Source organism: Symsagittifera roscoffensis, chromosome 9 (genome assembly GCF_963678635.1).
Source record: "Symsagittifera roscoffensis chromosome 9, txSymRosc1.1, whole genome shotgun sequence".
Taxonomy (NCBI): domain Eukaryota; kingdom Metazoa; phylum Xenacoelomorpha; order Acoela; family Convolutidae; genus Symsagittifera; species Symsagittifera roscoffensis.
In genome coordinates, this window is record NC_087070.1 from 12,073,793 (window position 1) to 12,101,766 (window position 27,974).

The following is a 27,974-nucleotide window of genomic DNA, read 5'->3' on the forward strand; positions in this document are numbered from 1 at the left end:
TGTTGAGTTATTGTAAAGTCAAAAAGTAATTGTTTTTCAGAAAGACATGGTACGTAAAGTTTCGAGGCACTCTAAATTTATGAAATGGAAGTTGCAATTAAATGTGAATGATATTTTCAGGATTTCTCTCCCATACAGATCTACAAACCTGGAGCAGATGAAGAAAAGGCTGAAACTGCGCGATTGGTTTGTTTGTTTTACTGTATTAGGTGTTCAGATGAGCTGCAGCTTAATGTTTTAGTTTTTGTACCCATTGATTTGTTTTTCCGACAATTAAAAATGGGGAGGAACTTGTATTCGAGCGTGTTTTAGTTTATTTTTTGTTTTTCGCTCAAAGTTGGGTTCCACAAATAATCATCGGAGTGGGTCGGGTTATATATCATATAAAATCCCTTTCTAATAAAGTTTCAAAAAGTTGTCCCAGCAGCGAGAAAAACAGATTTAAATTCGAGCAAATGAAGCGAGCGAGCAGGCTTATAATAGCTTATTTATGTTTAGTTAAGCAGTTTAAAAGTTAATTTATTCGAGTAAATTTAGTTTTTTTGCGCCCTTTCGTGAGTGGCACTTTTGTGCAATTTTTTACGTCAGTTTTCTTTAAAAACTGTTGGCAATTTGCTGATTTAACTATGACTGTCGATTATGCCTAAGTTCTAGTGTTTCGTTCAGATCCTTTTATCACGGCACGCAGAACAAATGACACTAATTTGAAAAAAAAAATATGGTCAGAACATGGTAGTACTTGCGCAGTAACCGGCTATCCTTGTTAGATTTTCATTTTTGAACAAGTCAGAGAACGCATGGCCTTCAAACAAATTTCTTTTGTGTTCCGGAATACCTTTTTTTATAGCCGATGAACGTAATGAACACTTTTATATAGGTCGTGATGATTTTTTAGTGAACGTTTTTAAAATTAGCTTTGGCTCAAATTTGATTGTACGATTTTGAAGTTTGATTTTCTTGGCTTGAATTTTGATTTCTTTTTAAATTCAGTTGATTTCCTTTGTTAAAAGGAAGGCAAACTCCAATATCGAACAGCAAAGATCACGAAAAACGTGATTGTCTTTGTTTTCGAAATTGGTCTTTAATTTTCAGTACTCCAAGCGAAATAAAAAATTGCTTATTGATCTAGTTTTTTCTAATTGGGTTAATCTATTTATCTTTTATATCTTTAAATGCGGGCTTCACTATCTCGCCACGTGTAAGCTTTTTCAACTTATCATTTTTGCATGGTTAACGAAAGAATTTTTTCACGTTTAAGCTATATCGTATAATGCAATGTTTAGGAACTTTTTTCGATTTTCCAGTTGAATTCAGTGTTTATTTATCCGAGTTTAAAATAAGCAGCCTAATAGTGAAATATTGCGAGGGTTCCTCTAGTGGTTGCAAATTTGACCTCCAATTATGAATGACCAAATCGTTACGAGATAGACGATTTATGTTGTTTTTTCGAAGTTTTTCAGAAAACCCAAGTTACCAAGTAATTCACAAAATTTAAAATTCCCAAACCTGCAATTAAATTATGTCAGAGTTCTCTCAAGGGTTGTGAATCTTGCCTCCAAATATGACCGCTTAAAACCTCAAAGTTATCGAGATATGACATGTTTTATGATTTTTTTTTTCATTTTTTCAAAAACCTTAAATTTAAAAAGCTAGCTCAAATTGACTTTCTCAAGAGTGGGGCGCTGTCAGGGTAGTTTCAAAGGTTGCAAATCTGGCGTCCAAATTTGACTGCTCAAATCCTTTTAGTTTTCGAGATATGGCGTTTTTTGTTTTCAAAAAAAGAAACAGATATTAAATAAAGTAAGCGAACCTGAAAATCTCAACCCTATAGTGGGGTGCTCTCAGGGTACCTTCAGGAGCTCCAAATCTGGCGTGCAAGTATGACTGTTCAAATCCTTTTGGTTATCGAGAAATGGCGTTTTTTTCAGTTTTTTCTAAAAAAGCTTAGATATAATGAAGTAACCGAACTTGAAATTCTCGACCCCATAGTGGGCTGCTGTCAGGGTAAATTCAGGAGTTGCAAATCTGACGTCCAAGTATGACTGCTCAAATCCTTTCGGTTTTCGAGATATGTCGTTTTTTATGATTTTTTAAATTTTTTTTTTCAAAAAAAAACCTTGTAAAATAAAGTAAGCACACCTGAAACTCTCAACCCTAGAATGGGGTGATGTCAAGGTACACTTAGGAGCTCCAAATCTGGCGTCCAAGTATGAGTGCTCAAATCTTTTTTGTTTTCGAGAAATGGCGTTTATGATTTTTCAAACATTTTTTTAAAAACTTAGATATAAAATGAAGTAACCGAACTTGAAATCTCAACCTTATAGTGGGCCGCTGTCAGGGTGAACTAAGGATTTGCAAATATGGCCTCCAAGTTTGACTGCTCAAATCCAAGTATGACTGCTCTTTTTGGTTTTCGAGATATCGTGTTTTTATGATTTTCTTAATTTTTTCTTTCAGAAATCTTTACAAACTTTGAAACTCCCAGCCTGGTTGTTGGGTACTGTGAGGGTTCTCTCAGGTGTTCCAATTTGGAAATCTTGCGTCAAATTCCCACTGCTCAAGCGCTCTCAGTTTCTGAGATGTGACTTTTGTTATGTCTTTTTTTGAAGTTGTCAAAGAACTTAATTTGAAGTTGCCATCTGTATAGTGAGGCCCTGTCAGGGTAGTCCCAGGAGTTGCAACTTTTGTCTGGGAGTATGACTGCTCAAGTATTCTTTGAAGTATGGCGTGTTGTGTAATTTTTTTTCAAAAAGTTTTCAGAAAACTCAAATTTATTTATTTTGAAAATTTGAAATTCCCAACCCTGTAATCAGGAGCTGTCAGAGTACTCTCAGGGGTTGCGCAAATCTTTGTCTTTTTCCAAATTTCTGTTATTTTTCAAAAAAGTTTCAGAAAACTTAAATTTATGTTTTTGAGTCCTCAATTGTTTTGAGTTTCCGAGACGTGACGTTTTTTCATGTCATTTTAAGGAGACGTGACGTTCTTTCATGTTTCAAAAGAACTAAGATTTTTAAATTTTATAATTTTCGAAGTTCGAAAAAAAACTTGAATGAAAAACATTTTACAAAATTGGAAATTACCAAACCTGTAATCAGGCGCTGTCAGAGTACACTCAAAGGATGCAGATCTTATTTCTAGTATATGCGGTTTTCTATAGTGTTCTTTAAATTTCGAAGCACTGAAGGTGCGTTACACTCTAGTTATATCAAAAAGTGAAAATCATAATTTTTTCTTAATATTCAAAGAGCTTCAAGAGTTTTTTTGTAGACATTCGAAAAAAGATTTTAATAAAAAAAAAGAGACCGTTTTTTTTCGTTTACATGCGTTCATTGACTATTTTCCAACTGTCTGTTGGATATGTTTTAATCTCTATGTCATGTAACGAAAAAAAGTTTCCTATTTAGTCTTCTTTTATCGGAGCGATCACGATTGGGGATCTGATCAAGAGCACTCTTGGACCAAAGGGGATGGACAAGATACTTCTGGCACCTAACAGGTCAGGCACTGATAGCACTGTTTCTGTGACGAATGACGGAGCCACAATTCTCAAATCAGTCGGTGTCGACAACCCTGCTGCTAAGGTTCTTGTAGGTTGGTAATATCATTATAAACTGTGTTCCTATAGAAGCAGTCTTCAGTTTTTTGCAATAGATTATCGTACTTAATTGGAAAATGATTTCGTTTTTCATTTTGCTTTGTTTTGGCTTTTTTCCACAACCCACCCATTCACTCCCCCCAACCCCCCTCCCAACATTTCAAAATTTTCATTATTTACATTTTTTTTACGTGTTTTATTATGGCTGATTTTTTGATTTTTTGTCTGCTATTTACACTTGGTGTTTTGATTTTTTTGTCTGCTATTTGAGTTATGACCGAAGTGGTTAACTCATAGAGTAATTTCGGATAGGGTACACCGTCTGCTCGTCACGCTATCTTATTTTCGGCCGGATAGATTCGTGCAACTTCTTAGTCTAATACCGATCCTAATCTTACTCTTATACTATCTAGTCTCAGGTTGTTTAACTAGTCTCTGCTAGGCTCAATAGATCTAGGGTATACTGGTTTATTGCGGCTGCTGAAGTTCTCTTGGAGAGACAACTAATTTCTAAGTTAAATTCAAATCTCTCTGGTGCTGAAATTACAAGTAATTCCAGCACTTACAAATAAGTGGGTTGTTAGTTAGATGGATCATGATTGGTTAATATTAAATACTTTACAGTGGTAAAATATCTAATTTATCCAATCATAAAATGTAGTTTAGATCAGGTTCCACCCATCCGGGTTTTACAGAGTTTTTTTTAGAATAGTCTTTCTGCAATTCAAAGGATGGATGATGGACGTTGGTATTTGGCGAACATCATAATTCTTCTGGGTTCTCTTGTTAGAGAAGTTCCAGGTTCAATCGCTGTGTCTTCTCATGACAACGACTGGGTTTTCGCAACAAACTCAAATCTGCTTTCAGAATGGTTGGCTATGACAGGTTTTTCTGTTCCATGTAGAGAACTTCTTTTAGGTTGACCTTGTCTGGGAATGGCGTGGAGATTGTGCGTGGAGGGGATGCCTGGTTACTCGGATCTGTACGTATACTTGAACATCGAGGTGGTCATTGTTCTAGTTCAATGAAGTCCTTTTCTGCGAAGTCAAGTCGTACTCTAATTCCTTTGAATTGTGATTGTGGGCGGCATATTGATTGTGGTTGGCCATTCTTTTTCGAGTGTAGTGGGGTCATTTTGTCTTTGGATGTTCGTCTTTGGTGTTGTATGCTGATCTATATACTGCAAGGTATAATTTACATTTTATAAAGTTTTTATTAGTTTGGTGTTTTAATTATGATTTTGGTTAGTTGTTTTCACAAAAGCTTTTTGTTTTAGTTCGGTTATTTTGAAGAGTTACTCACCCTTGAGTACCTCTTATTAAAAATAGAAGTGTGGTCACAAAGCGTGGATGTAGCGCGGTGGGTTAGGCCGGCTCTAGAGCATGCTCAGGACGTCCTTTCTGGTGGGTTAGGCCAGGAGTGGGAGTATGATTTCGTGCGGTTTCTGTGAGAGGTCCTGTTATGTGATAACTTTTTAAGTTGGGTTTATTGTGGTTTTTCTTATGTTTCGTTGGTTGTGTCCTTTTTTCAAAAATCAAATTGTTTTTGGTATGGGTTTGTCTTTCGACTTTTTTGTGTTTTATTATTTCTTTCTTAGACTTTATAATAGTCTTCAAAAGAATAAATTATCCAGTTTTAAACTGGGTTAATCCGGTTTGGGTACCGTTGGTTTCTTTTTCTTAGTCATGCTGTTATTCTATGTGTTGTGGTGGTTAGTAAGCTGCGTTGGTTAGTTTTGTTTAGTATATAATTCCTTTCCAACCGGGTTAAAGGAAAGATTGAAACTTGTTATCGTGTGTTAGAGTTGTTGAGTGTGAAAGCTTGAAACTAAGATTCATTATTTAAACAATTCTTCGTGGGCGAGCTGTGCGAGTTTGGATAGAATTCTTGTGCGAGTGAATGGAAATATCAAAAGGTTAGTACTGCATTTTCGTCTTATCAATTTACTACATAGAATTTCAATTTTACTGCTAGTTTTGGGGAAAAATTAAGTTACAAATTTTCATCATTATTAGAATTACTGCTTTTAGGGAAATAATTTATAAATTAATTTACTACATTTGTATGAACTTTATTTAATTTAGCTGGTGCAAAAGATTATTAGAGTTTTGAACAATTTGAAGAAGTTTTCTATTTTTTATTTTTCTTTTGTGTATTTTGCAGATGATCGTGAGATGAAGACTAAAAATCAAAATGAGACATGGATAAAGAATGGTTAGTTTTTTAATTTGAATTTATTAGTTAAGAATATGTATAAATTATACTTACGTGTTAGTCGTCGGTGAATAAACCGTGGGGGAAGATGTCGTGTATTATGTTGGAGTTAGTTAGTAATTTTGCTAGTATGCGAATGATGTTTTTAGTTTGAAGCAGTGGCCAAAGCAATTGAAGTGCTTTAATGGTTTTTAGTTCTTCAGTGCCAACTGCAAAATCATAAGGTGTGTTTTGGATGAGATTATATAAATGGTGATTGTATTTAGTGTTGTGGATGAATTCTAATATTGGGATTTCTATAGGTTGAACAAATTCATGTGGGATAAGGAAGGGTCTGGATTCTTCTGCGTTGAAGGTCTTTGTGATGGGACAAAAAATATACATTTGGGTTATGGGATCATAATTGCGAAGAATACCGTGAACGTTAGTATCTTTGATGCAATATGTGAAGTTAAGAAAAAATGGTGAAGTGTATTTAGAGTTAATAAATTGAAAACGGTGGTGTGGTTGTCTTGATGGAGTGTGTAGATCAAAGTGATTTTGTATGAAGCGATAATATGTATATGTGTGGGTTTGTTTAGTGCGTAACATAATATCGTGTGAGCAGTGCAAATCTCGTTCATGTGGTGCAAGGAAATGGAAGGTTAGTGAAAATAATTGAAATTTTTCTTTAAAACTTTCGTAAGCTTGTGTGTCGGTTAGTGCTTCAGAAATGATGTGATCGAATTTGCGATCAAATATATTGAGTGTAAATACATATGGTGTTTTGATGAAGAATTTTTCTGTGATTTGTGGGTTAGCGAAACGGTCATCATCTAAAAATTGGTCTTGGTTAGCGCGGATGATGTTATGATCGTAATATTCTAGCGTATATTCGTTAGCTCGGGGTGCAGTGTATGTTTTTAGTGACTTTTTATATCCTATATAAGTAAATTGTCTATGTGTTAGTGGTGTGGTGAGTCGATATAGCATATCTTTATTTCTTTCTATATCGATGTGAGTATTAGATAAAGGTAGGCAAAGGGGGTTAGTAAAATGATAATATGATGTCCAATGAAGTGTAGGCATTAAAACTTGTTCATCTACAAAACTACGTGTGTCGTTAGTGTTGTTAGGAGTATTCAAAGTATATTGTGGAAATGAAGGTAGGGTGATTGCTAAAAAATCTTTCGTGTTAGTGTGATTTGGATGATTAATATATTCACGGGCTGTTCCTGGTTTTGTTGGAAATGGATGGTTCGGGAATTTTCTTTTGAAAGTGCGATAAGCTCTATTAGTGCTATTTGATGATTCGGTGGATGTGGATGATGGTGCTAATGATGCGGTATAAGCTGAAGAGGGTGTAGGGGTAGGTGGGTTTGATGATTCTATTGTGGATGAAATCTGATTTATAGTGGGGTTTTCAAGGTGGAAGGGTTGTTGTTGTAGGGTGATAAAATTATCTAGTTCCTGGGAGATTTGGGGAGTATCTGGAGAATTGGATGATCGGTCTGAATGAAATGAAGAGTAGGTTGGGGTGACTTGTGAAGCATAAGAGGGTGTAGAAATGGATGGAAGTGGGTTATTTGGCGGAATTGGTTGAAAAGGGGGTTTTGAAAAAACTGAGGAGTTGGTTTGAAAATTATTGGATGGAGATGGTTCAGAGTCTGCAAATTCATCAGGGGTTTCAATGTTCGGGTTATTTAGTTGTGAAATGGAGTATAAAACTGAGATATGTGAGTTAGTGTCTGAATTCATGCCTGATGTTACATCATTGGTTGGGAAATCGGGTGGCGGGAAAGCAAAAAGTGGAATTATTGTAATTAGAGTGTTGAGGTTGGTTGGGTGGGAATTTGAGCGGTGTAGGGATCCAAGTTGTCGGCTCATCGTGGGCTAAAAAAATTGAATACGAAATCCTAGTCAAAACCAAAATACAGTCGAAATAAATAGACAAATTATACATCCTCGACGAAACAGAAATTTTCAAACTCCCCGAGTTCATTTTGATATACCCCAATCCCCATCACAAAGTTGCTCGGGCTTTTGAATAAAGTGTCGCTATTACATTTGTTGTTTCTATAGCTTGTGGTTCTGTTTCGCATTGTGATACTTGATTTATTGCGTATTTGTGTAGTGTTTTTTGTTCGTTTTCTTCACAATCGTAATGTGTTACTAATAAATCTTGATGTCCTGTGCGGGGGGAAGGGTTTATGTTTTCATTGGAGGTTATTAGAAAAAGGAGTTGGAGAAAAATCAAAATTTTTAGAATATACATGTGTATGACAATCCTGAGTATGGATTATAAAATGTGATGTAACCAATTGTCTTTTTGGTATATCTGTCGTATTTGTATATCACTTCAGTTGTTATAAATGGTGGTGGTAGGGATTGAGCTGTTATATTTGGTGGATTTAATGGATAGGGATGTTGAGTAATGTTGTTTAATTTAACCGTGATTTCAAATTTTAATTGTAGACTATTTTGTTGGAGTATTTGGATGTTATGATCACGAATGTCTTCGTGGATGTCTTGTCTATATTGTAGTCTATTTAGTGCCCAGTTGTGGAGTCGGTTACTCTCTGGGTGTTGTCCAAATAATGGTGGAGGTGCTGTGAATGTATTCCAGTCTAGTCTTAAAGGAATATTTGTTGATGATTGTTCTCGATATCTAGCGTCGAGGTTATTTGGGAAATTTAAGTTAAAAGACGGTGGTGAAATCTGGCTTATTGATGGTGTTGATGGTAGTGATAATGTTTCTGGTAGTGATGAGGATGTTGTTGTATCCGTAGAAATATCTATTGGATCATTGATTAAATTTGGTTCACCTTGTGTGAATGAATGTGTTGTCCAATATGGTAGTCGTGATGTTTGGTTTGTAGGGTTAAAGGGATTTTCACGTATTTGTTCAGATGTTGGTGTTGAACCTAAGTAATCTGAGGGTAGGCTTGAGGTGCTACGTTGTGAAAGAAGCGTAGGGGTTTCTGGTAATATACCGATGGGGTTTTCTGGAGTACTTTGTGATTGGGATTGGGGTATATCAAAATGAACTCGGGGAGTTTGAAAATTTCTGTTTCGTCGAGGATGTATAATTTGTCTATTTATTTCGACTGTATTTTGGTTTTGACTAGGATTTCGTATTCTACTTAATTCTTGTGGTAGTGTTGGGTATAAGTTATATGTTGGTTCGCTTAGGGGTGCTTGTCGTTGAACTGGTTCTAGTGGTTCAGATAAGCGAGCGTGTCGTTCTTCAAAGGTATATGGGTTATCTTGAAAGGAAATTCGTGTGGATGTTTGGGGGTTTTGGGTAGTTGAAGATGGTGTTGGTTTATCTTGGGATGATGTCGGTGAAGACTGACTGAGTGATTGTTGGTTAGCAATTTTTGATGGTTTTTTATTTATTCTTTTAGTGGAAAAATTTATGTTTATTATAGTATTCTTCTAGAAAAAGAATTAGGAGGATTGTTGCTAGGGCGAATGTGATGATTGCTTTCTTTATACATTTGCATATTGTCAAGATGAGGGATGATAGAAATGTTATAAAAATCACAAATAGTAAAAAAATATCTGTTCTACTAAAAATAGTTCGTATCATTTAGATAAGTTTTGTGAATCGTACCTGTGGATATAGTCAATAGCTTTTGAAAGCTGGAGGTATAGTTCAAATATGGAATAGAAAATTTAAAAAATATTGCAAAAAATGATTAAGATTATTACAAAAGATTCAAAGGTATCAAAAAGAAATATGATTAAAAGTTTAAATATCGTTAAAAAGTTTATGAGAATGTTAAGAATTATGGTGACTGGTCGAGAGAAGAGCATTTAAGAAATGGCTTCTCGGTCGAATATTTTTTGGTGTTTGAGGCAATTTTCAAGTGTGGTCGAATTATTTATTGGTTTTTTGACAAGTGGGTTGAGTTTTGTGAAAAATTGTTGGGGGCGAATTTTATGGTGATCGGGAGGTCTTCTTTGTCTTTATTTTTATTTGTCAAGTGATCCGGGGTATTTTTGAGATTTTTATACTTTAGGCTAATTAAAATGGTCGTTCTTTTACTTTAGGCTAATTTAACATATTTATTTGGGGGGTATTTGAGATCGGATTTGGGGAAATATTGTTGATCTTTGGGTTATTAGATAAGGGAGGGTTATGATATTATGGTGATATTTATTTTAGTTGTCAAGTTGGAGTGGTTTGCTTATTTTTGACCTGGAGGTCGTAAAGTTATAGTTATAGATATGCCTGGAGTTTAATATCTTTCGTCTAATTGGTTTGTGTTAAAGTTATAGGAGGTGACGGATTGAATGAATCTTATTGGCTAATTTTGAACTAGAATCGCTGCGTGTTTGTCAGCATGTTATTTTGAAAAATGAAAGTTTAAAATGTTTCAGAGGTGCAAAGATTATTGATTGTAAAATTAAAGTTGTTTTTGAAATTCAACTTTCTTTAATATTTTAGATTGTGGAATGAATGTTTTGTAGTTTTTGCGTGGTTGATTTCTAAGTCGTGATGACTCTCTAGGTTCTGATTTCTCTAATTGTTCTTGGGGTATAATTTTTTCTGTCATTTTTCTATTTTTTCTTTCTTTTTGATGTATATTTTGATCTAGCTTTTTTGTATTGTTTTTCGTTGTAGTTGATTTTTTATTTTGGCTTTCGAGGTGAATGTCATGTTGTTCTTTTGTTTCATTTTCCGTATGTGGGTTATTTTGAATAACTTTTAAACCTGTGAAAGAATATAATTGAGTTAGTTCGCGTAGTGCGTATTCTTTTGGGTAATAAGGTAATAGATTGTTTCGATGCTGAACAATTTCTTTTTGGTCTGAGTCGGTGATTTTATATGTTACGTCAGTGGGTTTGGCAATTATTTGGTATGGTCCTTTACGAAGGGGTTGTAATTTTTTAGAAATTCCTTTTTGAGTGTTAAAATTGGGTATTAAAACAAATGTTCCAATTTTTAAATCGGAGGCTGGTGTAAAGCGTGAATTTATTTGTTCATTAATGTTTTGTCTTTGTAACAACTTTTTTGTTACTTTTTGGTAAATTTCATTGTGTTTTTTTATCTCTGTTTAAAATCCATTCGGTGTGTGTACCGGAGGCTAATTTAAGAATTTGTGGGTGATGAAAATGATCTTCATCGTGTGTATGTAAAGGTAAGTTATAACAAATTGAGTCTTTATTCGGTTGACAATAACTTTGTGCATTTTTATGAGAGTTTGCTGTAAACATAATTGGTTTGCGTGGCTTTTGATTAAAAACCATTTCATATGGTGACATTCCTAGAGTTGTCGTGATTTGTGAATTATATGCTAAGGGAAATAGTTTTACATCTGCTGACCATTCGGTGTATCTTGTATCATTTCCATTGATGATACATCTAAGATATTCTTGTAGAGAACGGTTCATACCTTCGACTAAGCCGTTTGTCCAAGGTGCGTGAGATGTACGTGGTTTGTGTTTGATGTTATATAAATGACATAGTGTGATGATTTCATTAATTATGAATTCTGTACCGTTGTCTGTAACTAAAATTTCTGGTAGTCCGAATTTGGCTATCCAGTGTTCATAGAGTGTTGTGTAAGCGTAATAAGCGTTACAATGTGGTACTGGGTTAAGTGCTACATAATATGTAAACGCGTCAACAATTACCATAATGTAGGAGTTTCCTTCGGATGAGGGTGAAATTGGTCCTTTTGTATCAAATGAAATACGGTGGTTAAAATACAAACTTTGTCCTTTAAAATCTTGTTTTTGTGCTATTTGTTTTTGATTTGGGTAAGGTTTATTTAGCTGACTTACTATACAACCATTGCATAGTACTTTTATCCAAATTGGTGCATTTGGAAAATAAAAGTTTTGTATGAAATTTGAATATGTTTTCTCTGATCCAGAGTGTCCTTTAATGTTTTGTGTATGTGAAATATTAAAAGCTATAAGAATCATACTTAGGGGGAGACAGGGAACTGTAGATTCATTTAATTGGTATTCTAGAAGGTCTGTGTTTTCGTTAATTGTTGTATTATTGAATTTTCGAAAATATCGGAGGAGTGTTTTATTTCCTAAAATAGTTGTATCTGCCTTGACGGGTTTAGTTTTATATTTGTGCCATGATTTTAGTTGTCTAATTACTGGGTCAAGATTTTGATATTGTTTCAAAGTATTAATTGTAACTTTATCTGTTGGGGGGAGAAAAATGTTTGCAATTTCTAATTTAGATAAAGGAATTGTATCAAGTGGGTCATGGAGGTCAAATACTTGATTTATTGTGTATTTTGAATAGTTTGTTTGTGGTCCTGATAAATTTATTTTATCAGTTAGATTTTCTTTTTCAATTAATGGAAAAAGGTCTTTTTTATGCGGGTGTTGTTTTACTCTTTTTTGTTGGGTGTTATTTTTTATCCATTGTGAATATGGAATTGGTTTGAAAGTTGATGTTCCAAGTAGATCAACTTCGTAGTGGTTATTTTGGCAATCTAAATAAAGTGGGAAGTGTTGTAGATTGTTTATCTGTGATTGTTCAACGTCAGTTTTTACTGCATATTTGCATTCTAGTCGGGGTGATGTTTCGTTTTCTGCAAGGTAGAATTTTATATTTTTGGGTATTTCTACTGTAGTTTTACGTGTAAGTAATTCAGGTGGTGTATTATTTCGACTTAAAGTGTCTGGTAATGCAAGATTCTTTCCTGCTGTCCAAACTATATGTAAGTTTGGGAATTTCATTAGAATTAATTGAAATCTGTAAACTCGGTGATTTGGGTTGGATTTTTGTGTAAATAGAAAAATGATTGGTTTATGATCTGTGAATAGGACTGTTGGATGTTTTGATCCAAGTATCAGAAATTCATATTCTGTAAGTGTATAGATTATGGCTGTACATTCTCTCATTAGAGTTGAGAGTCGTAGCTCTGCTTGAGTGAATAGTCGAGAATTTGCTGATATAAGGTTCATTTTGTTTGTATCATTGTGTGATTGTAATAATGCTGCGCCGATGCCAAAATTTGAAGCATCGCACATTGCATAGAATGGTTGATTTGGATCTGGAATTGTATTCGAAATTTGTTCAGTTAAGAGTTTTTTAATTTCTTCAAATCGTGTTTGATGTTCTGTGTTCCATTCAAAATTATTTTGTTGTCTAAGTATATTATAGAATGGTCTTAGGTATAATTGCATTTTATAGACATATTTGCTTAAAAAATTTAACATTCCAAGGAATTCTTGGATTTTCTTTTTGTTTGTTGGTAGTTGGAGCTTTTGAATAGCATCAATGCGTGATTTTAATGGAGTGATTGTTTTTCTTTCTATATTGTGTCCTAAGAATTTAACTCGTGTTAAAAAGAAGTGTGATTTATCGGGGGCGGCCTTCAGATTTTCGTTCTGAAGTATTTTGTGATAGTGTTCTAAAACATTGAACATTTCTTCTTTTGTCTGTGATTGCATAAAAACATCGTCTAAATAGGTGATTGCGTTTTTCTTGAGTATTAGTGGTCTAAAAATTTTGCTCATAAAAGCTGAAAATGCTGCTGGTCCTATGGATATTCCATAGAATAGGCGGTTGAATTCATATTGTTGATTTCCAATAACAAATTGTGTTAAGCGTCGCGATTGTTCATCTAGTGGCATTTGATTATATGCACTATTCATATCTGCGTTTGTAAAGTATTTTCCGTTTATTTTTGTTGAAATAACTTGTATTGGTTCAATAGGCCAATTGCATTTTGATTCGTCTATTGGTGAATTAAGGTATCTAGCGTCTAGAACTATTTTTAATGATTCTCCTTTTGCTAGGATGATAACAGGGTTGATAAATGTGTTACCTTTTGGTTGTTCTTCTTTGTTTACCGGTTAGATAATATTGTATTGTTCTAAAATATCGAGTAATCTGTTTACTTTATCATGTAAGTGAATTGGTACTTTACTTGCTCTTTGTTTTTTGAAAACTGCGTCAGGTTTTAATGGGAGATGTAGTGATGAGCTGATTTTGCCAACATCAAATTTGGATGTTGCATAGACTGATGAATATTTTATTAGCTGTTTGGCTAATTTATCAAATTCGTCTTGTGTTATTTGTGAATGTTGGAAGTTAAACATTGTTAAAAATTTCTGTTGATTCTCTGTATAGTTATTTATGTTGAATGTAGGTTTGAAATATGGGGTTTTTGTGAAATAATCTGTATTTCTTTTTTCATTACTTATTATATTATTTATGGACAATTCTTCATTAAGAATTGTGGATTGAAAAATATCTAATAACTGGAGTATATTATTTACGCGGTATGCTTTTTCGTGTACTGGTGATATCGTAGCGTTGGTTTCGCAATATCCTAAAAGTCCTAAAGGTAATGTTACTTGATAGGGTGTATTGTTGTATACATGTAGATAAATAATATCTGAATTCGAGTTTTTCAAATATTTTATGGATGAGATTGTGATTTTGAAAAACTTATGGATAGGTTTGAATTCAAAATCTGACATATAGAGTTGTTGTTTATTTTGTTTCTTATCATATTGGTGAACTTGTTTTATTGAAAAATTATATATGTTTCCTGATAGTGGTTTCAGGTGTTTTCTTTGTTGGTTATATATTGGATAAAATTTTGAAAAGAATGGTGGTTGTTTGTTCAATCTTTGAAAAAATGTTAGGGATGTGTCTTTTGTTTTTGTGTATTTATCTTTGATTAGTATTTTACTATTCAAAATGTTGATTGTTGGTATATATATTTAGAGATAAATGGTATTCCAATAATATTGTGTTTAATATCAGTGATATGAAATATTTGTTTAAATGGTTTATTTAAAATTTTATTTTGCTCTATTGTTCTTGTGGGGAGAAGAAATAATTGGATTTTTCCATAGTTTACCAATGTTGATCCTTGTGCTGTTGCTAGTTTACTGGAGGTTTCAAGAGGCGTTAGTTTTGGGTGTAATGTTTTTATCTCATTCCATGTGGGAATGTTTATTATGTTTGATTCTGCTCCTGAATCAATTAAAAAATCAATTTCAAGATCTGGTGGTTGAAATTCTTTCTTTGTTTCTTGGACTTTCTAAAAGAAATGGTATTTTCCAAATTTTTTCTTTGGGCTGTTCTTTTTGTATATTTTGATAGATGTGATTTGTATTCAAGCATTTTGTTTTATTATTTTCATTGGATTGATTTGTAGTGTTGATTTCGTTAGTTTTTTGTGTCGTCGGTGTGGAATGGACGGGTTCAATATAATAATTGTGAAGGAGTTCTAATTGATTTTCATATATATGTGATGAAAAAGGTTGTTCATATATAATAGGTTCGTAGTCATTTTCGACTGCTATCATATTTATGGAAATAGTGTTTTCTGTATCACTTTCTGAATCTGATGATTCATAGTTTATTTGATTTAGTTGTAGTTCGTTATTTCCTGTATCATCAATACCTGGGGGGTCTGATGTTGTTTCTGAATTTGATTGTACTTGATTAATATGTCTTTGATGTTTAGGTGTACTACTTCTGTGGCGATTGTTAGAATTATTTTAATGGTTATTATTCCTGTGTGGTGATTGGGAATAATTTCTATAACGGTTATTATAACTTGAATGTCGATTTTGTGAATTATTTCGTGATCTGTTTTGATAATTATTGCTTGGTCTGTTATAGTTTGATCTTTTATATGAGTTATTCCTTGATCGATTGTTCGGGTAATTCTGGTTTCGGTTGTTTGAATAACTTCTATTTCGATTATTGGAGTAGTTTCTATTTCTATTGTATGATGAGTTTCGTGATTGATTGTTTGGATAGTAATTATTCCTTGATTGGGAATTAGATCTAGAAACAAATTGTGTTGTATTCGAATTTGATCTGGAGTAGTTATTTCGACTATTTGGTCTATTATAATGATTTTGTGACGAATTTTGTGTATTTCTTCGTTCTGGTGATCTTCCTCTATAACTTGAGTTATATGGTGATTGATTTCTCGTGTAATTGGTATTGTTCGGAAGTGGTTTTCCTGAACTGTTATTGCTGTATACATTTTTGTTTGGTAGATTTTGATCTTTCTTCATGTATTGATAGAATGATTTATTTGGTTCTTTATATTTTTGAGGTTTGTTTTGGTTATCCTGTTGTTTTTGTCTACATTCAGAAATACTATGTCCGTATCGTCGGCAATAATTACACCATTTTTTGAAAGATGGTTTGCCTTTAAAGTTTGGGTGTTTTTCGTAAATATTGAGTATTTCAGTGATTTTTTCAACGAGGTCTGTATCTGATTCCTGTATATTATTAATATTTGTGGTATTTGTTTCAATTCGGTTAACATATTGTAATTTCAGATTTTCTGTTTCTTCAAGTTTCATTGTGATTTCCGCTTGCTCTAGTTTGTCTACTAGTTTTCGAAAATCTAAATCGGGCTCTCGAATTGAGGAGGGATGGGATGCTCTCTTTTTTATTGCTATTTTCCTTAATTGAGGTGTTAAGGTCATCATTAAGATTTCTGTCATTTTTGTGTTTTTATAGTCGTGTGTATTTAATGAATATGCTTTTCGAACTAGTGTTTCGATACGTACTGCTAATTGTTTGATGGTTTCATTTGGTAATCTGCGAATTTCATTACATAAAACTCTTTGTTGTTGTTTGTTTCTCTCGGAGTCAAACATTTTTGAAAATTCTTGTGTAAATCTTTTCCAATTTGATTTTATTTCTATAGGCAATACTGAAAACCATTTTTGGGCTGCGCCGTCTAAGGTTGTCTGTATCAACGCTGTGCGTCGATGTATCCAGTTTTGATGTAGTGGCGTATTAATTGGTTCAGGTCCTATATTTAAAATTAAATTTGCTGTTACTGCATTTAAATAATCTTCTACAGAATATTCAGGGTCTGTTCCTGTGAATACCATTAATGGTTTGTTTGATGTTATTGATGATCCACCCATAAGGTATGGATTCATTGTCATTTGTAATGATTCTGCTGCATTTGGCATTTGTGAAAAATTTGAAAGTTGATTTTTTGTTATTTCGTGTTGTTGAAGGTAATATGGAAGTGGTATTTCATTTTGCATTTGTGTTGGTTGATACGAGTGTGTAATCATTGGGTTTTGTGGCTGAATTGGTTGAAAAGATTGTGTATTAATTGGGTTCTGCATTTGTATTGGTTGTTGATTTTGTGTATCTGTTGGGTTGGGAGAAAAAATTCTATGATATGTATACGGTTTTTGCACTCCTTGTCCACGATATTCTTGAGTGTATGGTGCAAATATATCTGGTTGTAAATAATCATCATCAGAGGATAAATAATCCGTTTGATGAGATGCTTGCTTTTTATTTTATTCTGTTGAAAGAGTGGGTAATTTTCACTACGATCCTGTGGAGGATGTGAATTAGTTTGAAAATTTACTGAATTGGTTGTTGCCATTTGGTTATCCCAATATCGAGATCTTATCTGATTATTATTATTATTTCGGGGGGGATAGTTTGTTTTTGATAAATGTGTGTAATTATAATTGTGTTCCGCAAAATTGTTTCTTGTGAATGTTCTGCGTGTTTTTGACGGTATTGTCATGGGTCTATATGTTTGATAATCCATTTGTGAATATTTTGGAGCAACCGAAGGTTTAACGGTTGACTGTAAGGTTACCTGTGCTAGTGAAGTGTTTGTATTTCTTGGTGTTGTTAAATTTGGACGTATCGGTGAAATACTTTGTTGTGTAGTTGTTGTTGTTTGTACAATTTCTTCATTTATGAAGTGTGATGGTGTCTGAATATCTTGCTGAGTGAGATTCCTAGTTCCATTAAGGTTTTCATTGTGTATGACGGTCGAGTTTAAGCTGTTATTTCGCGTATCCGGTAGAAATGTATTGTAGTTTAATGGTGTTGCATCAATGGATAATGGTATTACTCTTACATAATCTCTTGTATAAGATATTGTATTTATTGCTTGACTTGAGATTGATTGTGGGAAGTTTATGAATGCGGGATGAGACCATTCGGGGTCCCAAACATAGTCTGATTGTTCTGAAAAAGCAGTGTCGTCATTTGTATTTTGAGGTCTGAAATTTTTTCTTGCTTGTGAAATTAAATCTATATTATGTGTGAAATAATCAATTATAAACCATGCCAAAATTTTTTGTAAGTCATGTTTTGTATGTTGTGAAACATCATCTTTAGTGAAATTTTCTTTAATTATATGTAGAAAAGTTGAAAATAGTGTGATTTCATGTCGTACCCTTATATGTTTAGATGTCTCTGTCGGTGAGACACTTGGGATTGGGATTTCGTTTTCTAATATTGAGATATAACTATATATTATGGCAAAAACTTCATTAGTGAATATGGAGTTTGCTCTTTGTGAGTTATGATATTGAATGCTTTTTATGTATTCTGAGAATACTTTTGAAAATTCTAAATCAAGGTCGTCTGTTTGAATTACATATTTGTGGTGATTCGGGTTTGGTGAGCTGAATTCTATGGTGTAGATTCCGTATTGTTGTGTCAAATTACATATGTCTTTCAGATAGTGATCAATAATTTGTCTTTTTATTTTTACATCTGGGAACTCTGTTTTACATGGGCTAATTCCGGGTTCAAATAAATTTAGTAGTAAATTCTTGCAAAGTATATGCTGTCCTCTATCATTGGGTGCATCTACGAGGAAGGGGAAGATATCGTCATCATCTGGACTATCTTCACTTGGAGTGTGTGTTTGGCTCATTTTTTCGTTTAATGACTGTTAATAGGTAATTATCGATGTGTCTAATTGGTTGATTCCAGTTGTATAAGTGTACTGGTTTGTGTTTATATTGCTTTTTTATTCGTCTTTTTCCTCTTTTTGATGAATTTGAAGTTGTTTCTGAGTCGGAAAAATATAATTGATCGTGAATGGGGCAATTTTTATCTATAGATTCTTTTAATTTATAAAGTTCGTCTAAATTGCTGGCTTCTGATTCTGAAAATGCGTTTCTATTTTTGGAAAATCTTTTTCGTGTTATTTGTCTTTGTTTGTTTATTATTTTCCTTTTTAGTGTTTGTCGTTTTGATCTAATATATCCAACTGTTTGTGTATGAGGTGTGATTACAAGGTCGTATTTTTTGTTATCTATTTCACAGTTGTGTAAAACGATTGTTTGTTTGTTTCCTAGATTTTTAAATGACATAAGGTTTAGGATGACGGATGCAAAAAGTTGTTAGATGATTTCTATTTTCTTAAATTGTTAGTCCTTACGATTTTTTGGTTAGCTTAACCTGGGTCTATTGTTCAGGGTTGGAGAGAAAAGTATATCGATTCCGAAGAATGATTTTTTACTTTCTCGTGGCTAGTATAAGCTAAGGTGTTAACTTACTTAATCTTACTTAGGGGTAATGATTGTGTTCAAGGGTTGGAGAATAGTAAATCGATCCACAAGGTTCAGGTATAATTAGAACGCGAGTAGTTCGTTAGATACTATTTTAAACTTACTAAGTCTACGATTTATCCTGGGTCTGGTAAAAGGAGGGTTCAAGTGAAGGATGAATAACCGAAGTTCTTCACTGTTTATCCTAATTTGAATGATTAGTGTTGTTCAAAAGTTTCTATTAGTCTTGGGTTTTTTGAAAGGGTTGGATAGTGAATCGACGTTTGAGGTCGTTAGACACTAGCTAAGTGGGTGGGGAAGAACAAAATTGTTCTTTTTGATCCAAGGATATGCCTTGATGATCAAGTTTAAATTTAATTAAATAGAAAATGAATTAAGATCCAAGGATAAGCCTTGATGATCTGATTTTAAAATTAAGTGAATTTAAGTTTAAAATGGTTTAAATTTATTTAAGAAAAGATTTAGTGTTTTAATGATATTAGTGAGCTTATGATTGCTGTTATGTTTTAGGTGATGAAGCTGGGACAACTGATGATTTTATGATTACTAACAGTTTATTGTCATGCTACTAATTTTTATTTTGATTTTCAATAAATATTTTCCAAACATGTTTTTTATATAATACTGCAGAATTTTAGGAAAACGATCTGAGATCTTTTTATCAATCGTTATTGTATATTAATAGTTTTGTTTAGCGCCTGCAATGATTATGAAGATTGACTTCAAGATTTTATGTTTGCGAATGAAAATCTAAATTCATTGCTAATAAAATTCTAAATATAAAAGTCTGTGTTGGCTTTTGCCGTACTATCATATAACTATTTGGTAAGTTTCTACTTTGTCGTATGTCGTCTCTGGTTCGAGGTCTTCTTGCAATTCCGGGTAGTTCTGTTATCGTTCGGAATATTGGCTCTGATCTATTGAGTCGTAGAGACATTTCGATTAAATTATCGTCGTATAACATTTTAAAAATGTTTTGTCTAAATTCTAATCTATTTTTGGTTAATTCTAAGCTATTAAGGTCTTGTTCGAGACTTATGGTCGCACCAGATGAGTTATGACCGAAGTGGTTAACTCATAGAGTAATTTCGGATAGGGTACACCGTCTGCTCGTCACGCTATCTTATTTTCGGCCGGATAGATTCGTGCAACTTCTTAGTCTAATACCGATCCTAATCTTACTCTTATACTATCTAGTCTCAGGTTGTTTAACTAGTCTCTGCTAGGCTCAATAGATCTAGGGTATACTGGTTTATTGCGGCTGCTGAAGTTCTCTTGGAGAGACAACTAATTTCTAAGTTAAATTCAAATCTCTCTGGTCCTGAAATTACAAGTAATTCCAGCACTTACAAATAAGTGGGTTGTTAGTTAGATGGATCATGATTGGTTAATATTAAATACTTTACAGTGGTAAAATATCTAATTTATCCAATCATAAAATGTAGTTAAGATCAGGTTCCATATTTACACTTGGATCAGATTAGTGTTTTATTACGAGCCTTCTTTTTTTCTAACCTAACTCGCAAATAAAAGTGTTCTCTAATATGGAAATTTTGTTGTAGCATTGGAAATTGCGTAGCATCTATTCTGTTTATTTTTGGCTAGAGTTTGGTGCCTAATAAGCTTCCGTGGCTGAGTTGTTAGTCTGTGAAACTCGTTGTTATTTGAACTTTTTTTTAACCTATGTTCAAACTCAGCCATACTAAGCAAGTAACCAAGATCTTTGCCGAAGCCCCACCCTCGAAGGTTATTTTTGTTCCTCCACCCAAAGTTGGCCCTTCATAACAAGTCTTCTACATAAATACCCGCTGTAAGCTCTCTCAATTCCGGTCCGGTTATAACCGGCTTTTAAACACCTACCTAGCTCCCTTTCCCCTTTATGCCCAACATGTTCCCTTGCACTCCTTACTAGTTGACACGTTTTCAACTCTCCCAAAACCCCCTCCCTACATACCCCTGTAGCTTGGGCCAGTGAATACCGCGAAGTTCCTAGACCTGGAGACGGACGAGCCCAATCCGATTCGGTCTAAAGTAACAACAAAACAATCTAATCTGTTTGCGCAGCAACCAGTATTTCATTTTTTAAATCACTGATTTCGCTTTCTTGTTTTCAATTGTAAAATTAAACGTGTTTTTGAAGTGTATTGGTTGACTTTGATGTGAGTTTGGTTATCTTTTCAATTACTTCTTTAGATATGTCTAAAGTCCAAGACGACGAAGTCGGAGACGGAACCACATCTGTCACAGTGCTCGCTTCTGAGCTCCTCCGAGAGGCCGAGAAGCTAATCGCCCAGAAGATTCATCCTCAGACCATCATAGCTGGATGGAGAAAGGCGTGTGACGCTGCCAGGCAAGCTCTGGAAGCTGCTACTTCAGACAATGCAAATAACGACGAGGCTTTCAGGAAAGATCTGTTAAACATCGCTAGAACAACCCTAAGTTCTAAATTGTTGACTCACTTCAAAGATCATTTTGCGAACTTGGCCGTTGATGCTGTAATGCGTCTTAAGAAGCGCAATAGCGATTTGGAGAGCATTCAGATTATTAAGAAGTTGGGTGGCCGATTGGAGGATTCTTTCCTAGATGAAGGTGAGTGTTTGTATTAATGAATTTTAAGCGGTTTTGATTGTCGAGATGTTAAATGAAGAATAAATTTTTGATGATGAACGGTTTTATTATACATAAGATTTCAACAAATTGAACTGCTTCACACTTTTCATCCTGGTTGACGACTGACATATTCTTATATGGAACCACGACATCATCAAAAAGGCTTTTAAGACTGCTCTGCCAATCATAAGTTCACTGCTTGAGTCTGTCGTGTAATGTTTCTTCTGAAATGCGCGAGTATCATTCATTGGTGACCTATCAGAATAGGCAACTCTAAGTAATTTAAATCGTAACTTGAACAAGTTTTGCTATTATTTTAATGTAATATTTTAATGAATAGGTAATATTAATTGATTTATATCTAAAGTTTAACATATTTTGCGATAATTTTGAGCAATTTATGAGTTTTTCATAACATTTAATCTGACACAGTAATGTGTTTTTCAAAAACTGTCTCAGTAGCATGTACAGTTGAGTGAAAATGAAATTAATGTCATGTATTATAGTTCTCAAATTTAATACATAAGCTACTCAATAGTTCTCAAAGTTGCCAACGAGTGTAATATTGCTTGTAATATAAAGTTGAATATTGTTGTGAGTTTTGTTTGCTTTTAGGGTTCATTCTTGAGAAGAGCATCGGAGTGGGGCAGCCGAAGCGACTTGAGAATGCGAAGGTGCTGCTGGCCAACACGCCCATGGACACAGACAAGATCAAAGTGTTCGGGAGCAGAGTGAGAGTGGACTCAGTGGCCAAAGTGGCCCAGATAGAAGTGGCCGAGAAGGAGAAGATGAAGGAGAAAGTGCAGGCCATACTTAAACATGATATCAACTGCTTCATTAACAGGTACACACTATCAATCTATTTTTACAATTTCCCCAATTGCAGACTGTGGGTAATTCGTCACTAGGTACAATATTTGCCTACGCTTACCCGGTGAATTTATTCCTTAGGGGTTGATAATTGTTCCTAGATGCAAAAGGGGGAATCTTCATAGAGACCATGAATTTGTTTTCTGACGACAAAATCGACAGTGATGAATTTGATGTTATTCATCCTTGATTCAAAAATGAGTCTTCTAGTTCATTAGCATAGTGTTTATCCGTTTTTATCGGTGGCTAGTGTTTCGATGACAGCAAGCTTATATGGTGCAATTGTCAAGACATTGGCATCTAGACCTGTAGGTTTGAAGTTCGTAACCCGTAGGCTTATTCTTTTGATCAATTTAGAGCTCCCTTTTGCTATTTTTGTTGCCTGTGTTTGCTAAGTGCATCTTCGTCTGTGTTAACTAGTCTAGCTTCAAAATTAACTCCTTTTTGAGCCGAATTGTTGGATCTCACAGCTTCGTATAATTTGTTTTTTTTTCTAGACAGCTGATCTACAATTATCCTGAGCAATTGTTTGCTGATGCTGGAGTCACAGCGATAGAACACGCAGACTTCGAGGGAATCGAACGTCTAGCGCTAGTACTGGGCGGTGAAATAGTGTCCACTTTCTGGAGTCCGGGTCACGTGAAACTAGGCCAGTGTGACCTAATCAGTGAGGTAAGTCCAAGTTTGGTTAAAAACACCTGGTCTATTTCATGTTCTGAATATACATTAAGGTCGAACTTGCTAGGCAGGAAATATATCATCAATCTATATCTTTATTGGTTAATTACGTGTTTTCCAAATTGTACACCAATATATTCAATAATTTGATAACGGTTAGTCTGGATAGCTTGTCAAATACCAACGTTTTGCGTTTTTGTTTCGGCCCTCACCTCAAAAAGAGTGGGAAGATACTATGACTTAGGGTGTGTTTGGCCAGCTCAAAAGGGTTCAAGCTTGTTCTTGTTTTTCAAACTTAATTTTCAGACTGAATTTCCCATCAAGTTGTTCTGTTAATTTAACTGCTTTGTCCGAACTATTTAAACTTGCGCCAACTATTTAAACTTGCGAGAGCAAGTGTCTTGTTTGAACTAATTTTTAAAGCTCACCTTGATATTTGCAAAAAAAAATCAAAAAATTTCTGATTGTTTCCTGACTTGCATTTTTGGTTATAGAAGTTCCCGTGGTCAGAATATTATGAGCCACTTGCACAGCAACCACATATTATTGTTGACATTTGGCCTTTATTCAAAAGTCGAAGTGTTCAGTTCCAAAAAAAAAGTATTTTCAATCTTACCGTCATGTGAGATTTTCAGTGATATTAAGGTCGCATATAAAGGTCACAATGATTTTTTTCGTTTTTTTTCAGGAGAGGAAAAATTTGTTTACATTACTTTTTCGCTGTTTGACTTTTGATTTCAAAGTTCAGTTCTTTTCCTTTATTAAACGAAAGACAAACTCGGCTATCGAACAGCAAAAGTGTAAAGGTCACGAAAAATCTAATTGACTTTTATTCTCGAAAGGGCAATTTATTTTTCAATTTTAATAATCAGATTACCCAGCGAAATAAAAATTTCGTTGGTTCGTGAGTTAATTTTATCAAAAAAATGTCAATCAATGTAAACTGTTCTTAAAATTCTAAGAGCTTCAAAGGCATATATTTTTTACTTCAAATTCGAAGTTTTTCGTTACTGTTTTTCTTGCGTCATTGATTATTTTCCAACTGACTGCTGGCTATGCTTTTACGTTTTAGATTCTTTCAGTGTGAAACCTTTTTTTGCTTTTAGGTGATGATTGGCGAAGACCGCATGATCAAGTTCTCGGGTTGCAAGGGCAACGAGGCCTGCACAGTCATTCTGAGAGGAGCCACCCAGCAGATCCTAGATGAGTCCGAGAGATCCCTGCATGATGCACTCTGTGTGTTGAGGCAAACAGTAAAGGAGACAAAAATCGTCTACGGAGGAGGTTCGATTTTCATTTACTTGTTGCGGTTTGTAGCTTTGCACTGGGAGGCACGTCTTGGGAGCGAATTATTTGAAGTACTCGCTTGGAGTAAAGTGACAGGTTCATTGATAGCGTGTGTGCTTCCAATCTATTTTTGCCCATTGGTAGAATTCTCAGTCAGATAATGGTCGTTTCTGATGTATCGCTCAGTTCGTGTCATTAAGGTTAAAAACATTTGAGAAATTTTAAATCTCAAATGTTTTTTGATATAGTCTAGAATGTTTATAGGCTAGAATGTTTACCTCTTTTTCCTTTCCTCTCCCCTCTTTCATAAATATAATTTTTATGTATCATCCAGTTGGCTTACAAAAATTTCTACGAGATTTAAATATGATGACTTTTTGGTAATTAGTTCACATGCAACGGTTGATTATAATCAAAAATGTGAACAAAATTTTTTTCACATGTATAGGGGAGGGAAAAGCTGGTAATTTTTGAAAAATTAGTTCTTTTCATTGAAACTCAATAATTCGAAAACTATGGAATAGTCTGAATAGTCCTATAATAAAAGTAGGAATGTTGTAATGCAGTAGATACTGTTTCTGTTAGGATGCTCTGAGATGCTGATGGCGACTGCAGTCCGCAAATTGGCCGAGAGCACTCCTGGAAAAGAATCGATCGCAATGGAGTCATTTGCGAAAGCACTGGCCATGCTTCCAACCATTATAGCCGACAACGCGGGATACGACAGTGCAGATCTGGTGTCACAATTGAGAGCTCAACACACAGATGCCAAAAATGGAAGGTATATAATTAAAAATTAATTGACACGAGCGTCTTTTGAAGATTTACGTTGCAGTTTTCGATAGAATCATAAGCTCAAGCGTTCTTGTTACGACCATTCACGGAATGCGAAGGCACTATAGAGTTTTTTGTTCAAGTTTCGGTACCTTGAGAAACGTCCAAGGGGTTAACTTATATTTTAACTTGACTTATTCTTAAATTGACATAATTGAATTAAATTGACTTATTAAGGTCGTTTGGTTTTCACAGAAATTTGTGCATTCTGAAATTTAGCTTTTGGCGATTGGGTTTGTGAAGTTCGCATTCTTAATTCAATGAATTGTGGGCAATTTGCGCTCTTTTTTTATCGTGTGGACTGCTAGAAACGGATGTCAATTTGGAGCAATTGATAATTTAAAAATTAATAGTAAATGGAGTTGCAACTGGACATAAAAACAATTCTTTTCTCCCCGTATCCACGCTCCTTCACGCAAAAATTTGAAGGTTGCGTAGGAAGGCGAAGCATGTTTGGAATGTGGTTATTAAATCTCATTACAGTGGTAAAGTTACATATACATAACAATAAGAGCTTAAGTTATTCAAGTGTTAATGAACGATGCGAGTTTTTTACTGAATGTATTGGTGCTTTTTTGTTTTTCTAAAGAGAAAATCTTAAAATTTGTCCAGAGGCGGAAGTTAAATTTTTTGCGGATTTTTTTTCTTATTTATTTCTTTTGTCAAACTGAAGTAAAACTGTAGAGGTCACAAAAAGTAGGTTTAATTTCTCAGAGTTTCCAGCGATAAAATACAAAATGATCCAGCTTTCTCTAATTGGGTTAATTGTCCGAACTTTGGGCCTATCTATTTTCTTCGTTAAAAGTCGACAGTTTAGAAATTTGTTTATCTTAAGCCAGTATTTTTGTCATTACTTGCGTTCATTGACTCCTTTCCAACTGTAACTGGTTATTGTTAATCATGGAAGGTACTTAAAATTAAAAGGTCGTTTTGTTTTTTTTCGGTCACCTTGACACTTTTGCAAGTTTTTGCTGGCTATGGGATTTCTTGTTTCAATTCGCTTTTTGGAAACAGGAAACAGAGCTTTTTGTAAATTTTGAAATAGAAGACAAGTTTTATTAAGAGTCGTGCACGTAGTGAATACTCTTACATAGGTCTTGATAATTTTTTTTTCAGGAAATTTTTTTGAAATTTGTGCACAGTCAAGTTTGATTTTTAATTTCTTTTTCAGTTCATTTCCTTTGTTGAAAGAAAGGCAAACTCAACTATCGAAAAGTGAAGGTGTTAAGGTCACGAAAAACATGATCGTCATCGAGTTTCGAATAATTTTGATTTTTAGATTTCCCTGCGGAATGAAAAAAAGTTTACCTATTGCTTCAGTTTTCTCAAATTAAGTTAAATTTATCTAAAGTAAGTCCATCAAAGCTTTTTCTTCAAATTCAAAGAGCTTTATTTTTAAATCGAAATTTGAAGTTTTTTTCATAAAAGAGTTAGTTTTTTTTCTGTTTCCTTGCATTCACGACTTTTTTCCAACTGTCTGTTGGCTATATTTCTGTTTGTTTGTTGTGCAGATGCACTGCTGGACTGGACATGGAGTTGGGGGAGATAGGAGACATGGTCCAGTTGGGCATCACTGAGTCATTCAGTGTGAAGAGACAGATGCTGTTAAGTGCAGCTGAGGCAGCCGAGATGATCCTCAGAGTCGATGACATCATCAAGTGTGCCCCCAGGTATTATCCTCAATCATAACTTGTCCATCCCCAGTCGTATGTCTTCAAAAACTCGAGTATTTTACTCCAATGCTTATTTTCCCTTATGCTTTCATGTCCGGGGATATTTGAAAGACGGGAATTGTTTATTGCTTTTGCCTTAATCAGGGGTAAAAACTTGGTTCAGCTCATCAACAGATATTTATGAGCAGGATAAAGTGTCTCTCCTCGACAAAAACGCTTAATTTTTGATTAAAAGTTCACGCAAAATTAAGCTACGATTTCGATTTACCCGTTGGCTGAAGAACGACGACTCGTTAAACTTGAAAGTTTGACTGACGAGTTGTTAAACTTAAACGATCAGAAAACGACTAGGATTGAAGGGCTTCTAGAAATCTTTCATTTTAAATGACCGTTTTCGGCACTAATGTGCTACTCGTCATATACGAAGTGAAACTTAAAATCTCAAAACCTTGAAGTTTTTCTGAGTCAAGAAATTGAGAACATTTTAATGTCATTGCAGGGCTCGGAAAGGGGTAATTTAAACTAAAAATCTCTTCGTCTTCAGTCTCATTTACTTCTGTTCTTCAAATTGAACATTTTTACAGGGTTCCTTTTTAAGCTGTTTTTATGTAATAATGTTTCAGGCAGCGAAGAAACGATGAATGTATGTAATAAAGAGGAATAAAACGCAACAATACTAGCTATGGGGTCATTTGAACAACAAGCATTGCATCCGATGCCTTCCGATAGTCAGCCACAGTTCAGCTAGGATGAAATTGATAATGTGTGAATATGAAGTATATACCCTTTAAATGCCAAGTTGACTGCTAATTTGAGCTGTGATGAATTATTGATAAAGTGTATGATCATTGTACATTGCGTGTTAAAATGATTGAGGCTGGTTCTTGAATTGAATCTGATCAGAATGCTTTCTAATTAAGTCT

The 27,974-nt window shown here is 34.2% G+C and overlaps 1 protein-coding gene across 1 annotated transcript; it reads left to right on the plus strand.

Moving 5' to 3' along the window:
• On the plus strand, window positions 1-27,956 carry LOC134854038 (T-complex protein 1 subunit beta-like). The gene is made up of 10 exons (XM_063870103.1): window positions 1-49; window positions 121-186; window positions 3,405-3,591; window positions 21,293-21,688; window positions 22,325-22,553; window positions 23,077-23,251; window positions 24,364-24,541; window positions 25,130-25,325; window positions 26,890-27,048; window positions 27,675-27,956. Exons 1-10 carry the CDS (start codon window positions 47-49, stop codon window positions 27,700-27,702), a joined length of 1,617 nt encoding a protein of 538 aa, XP_063726173.1. The 5' UTR covers window positions 1-46; the 3' UTR covers window positions 27,703-27,956.
• Window positions 27,957-27,974: the final 18 nt, after the last annotated feature.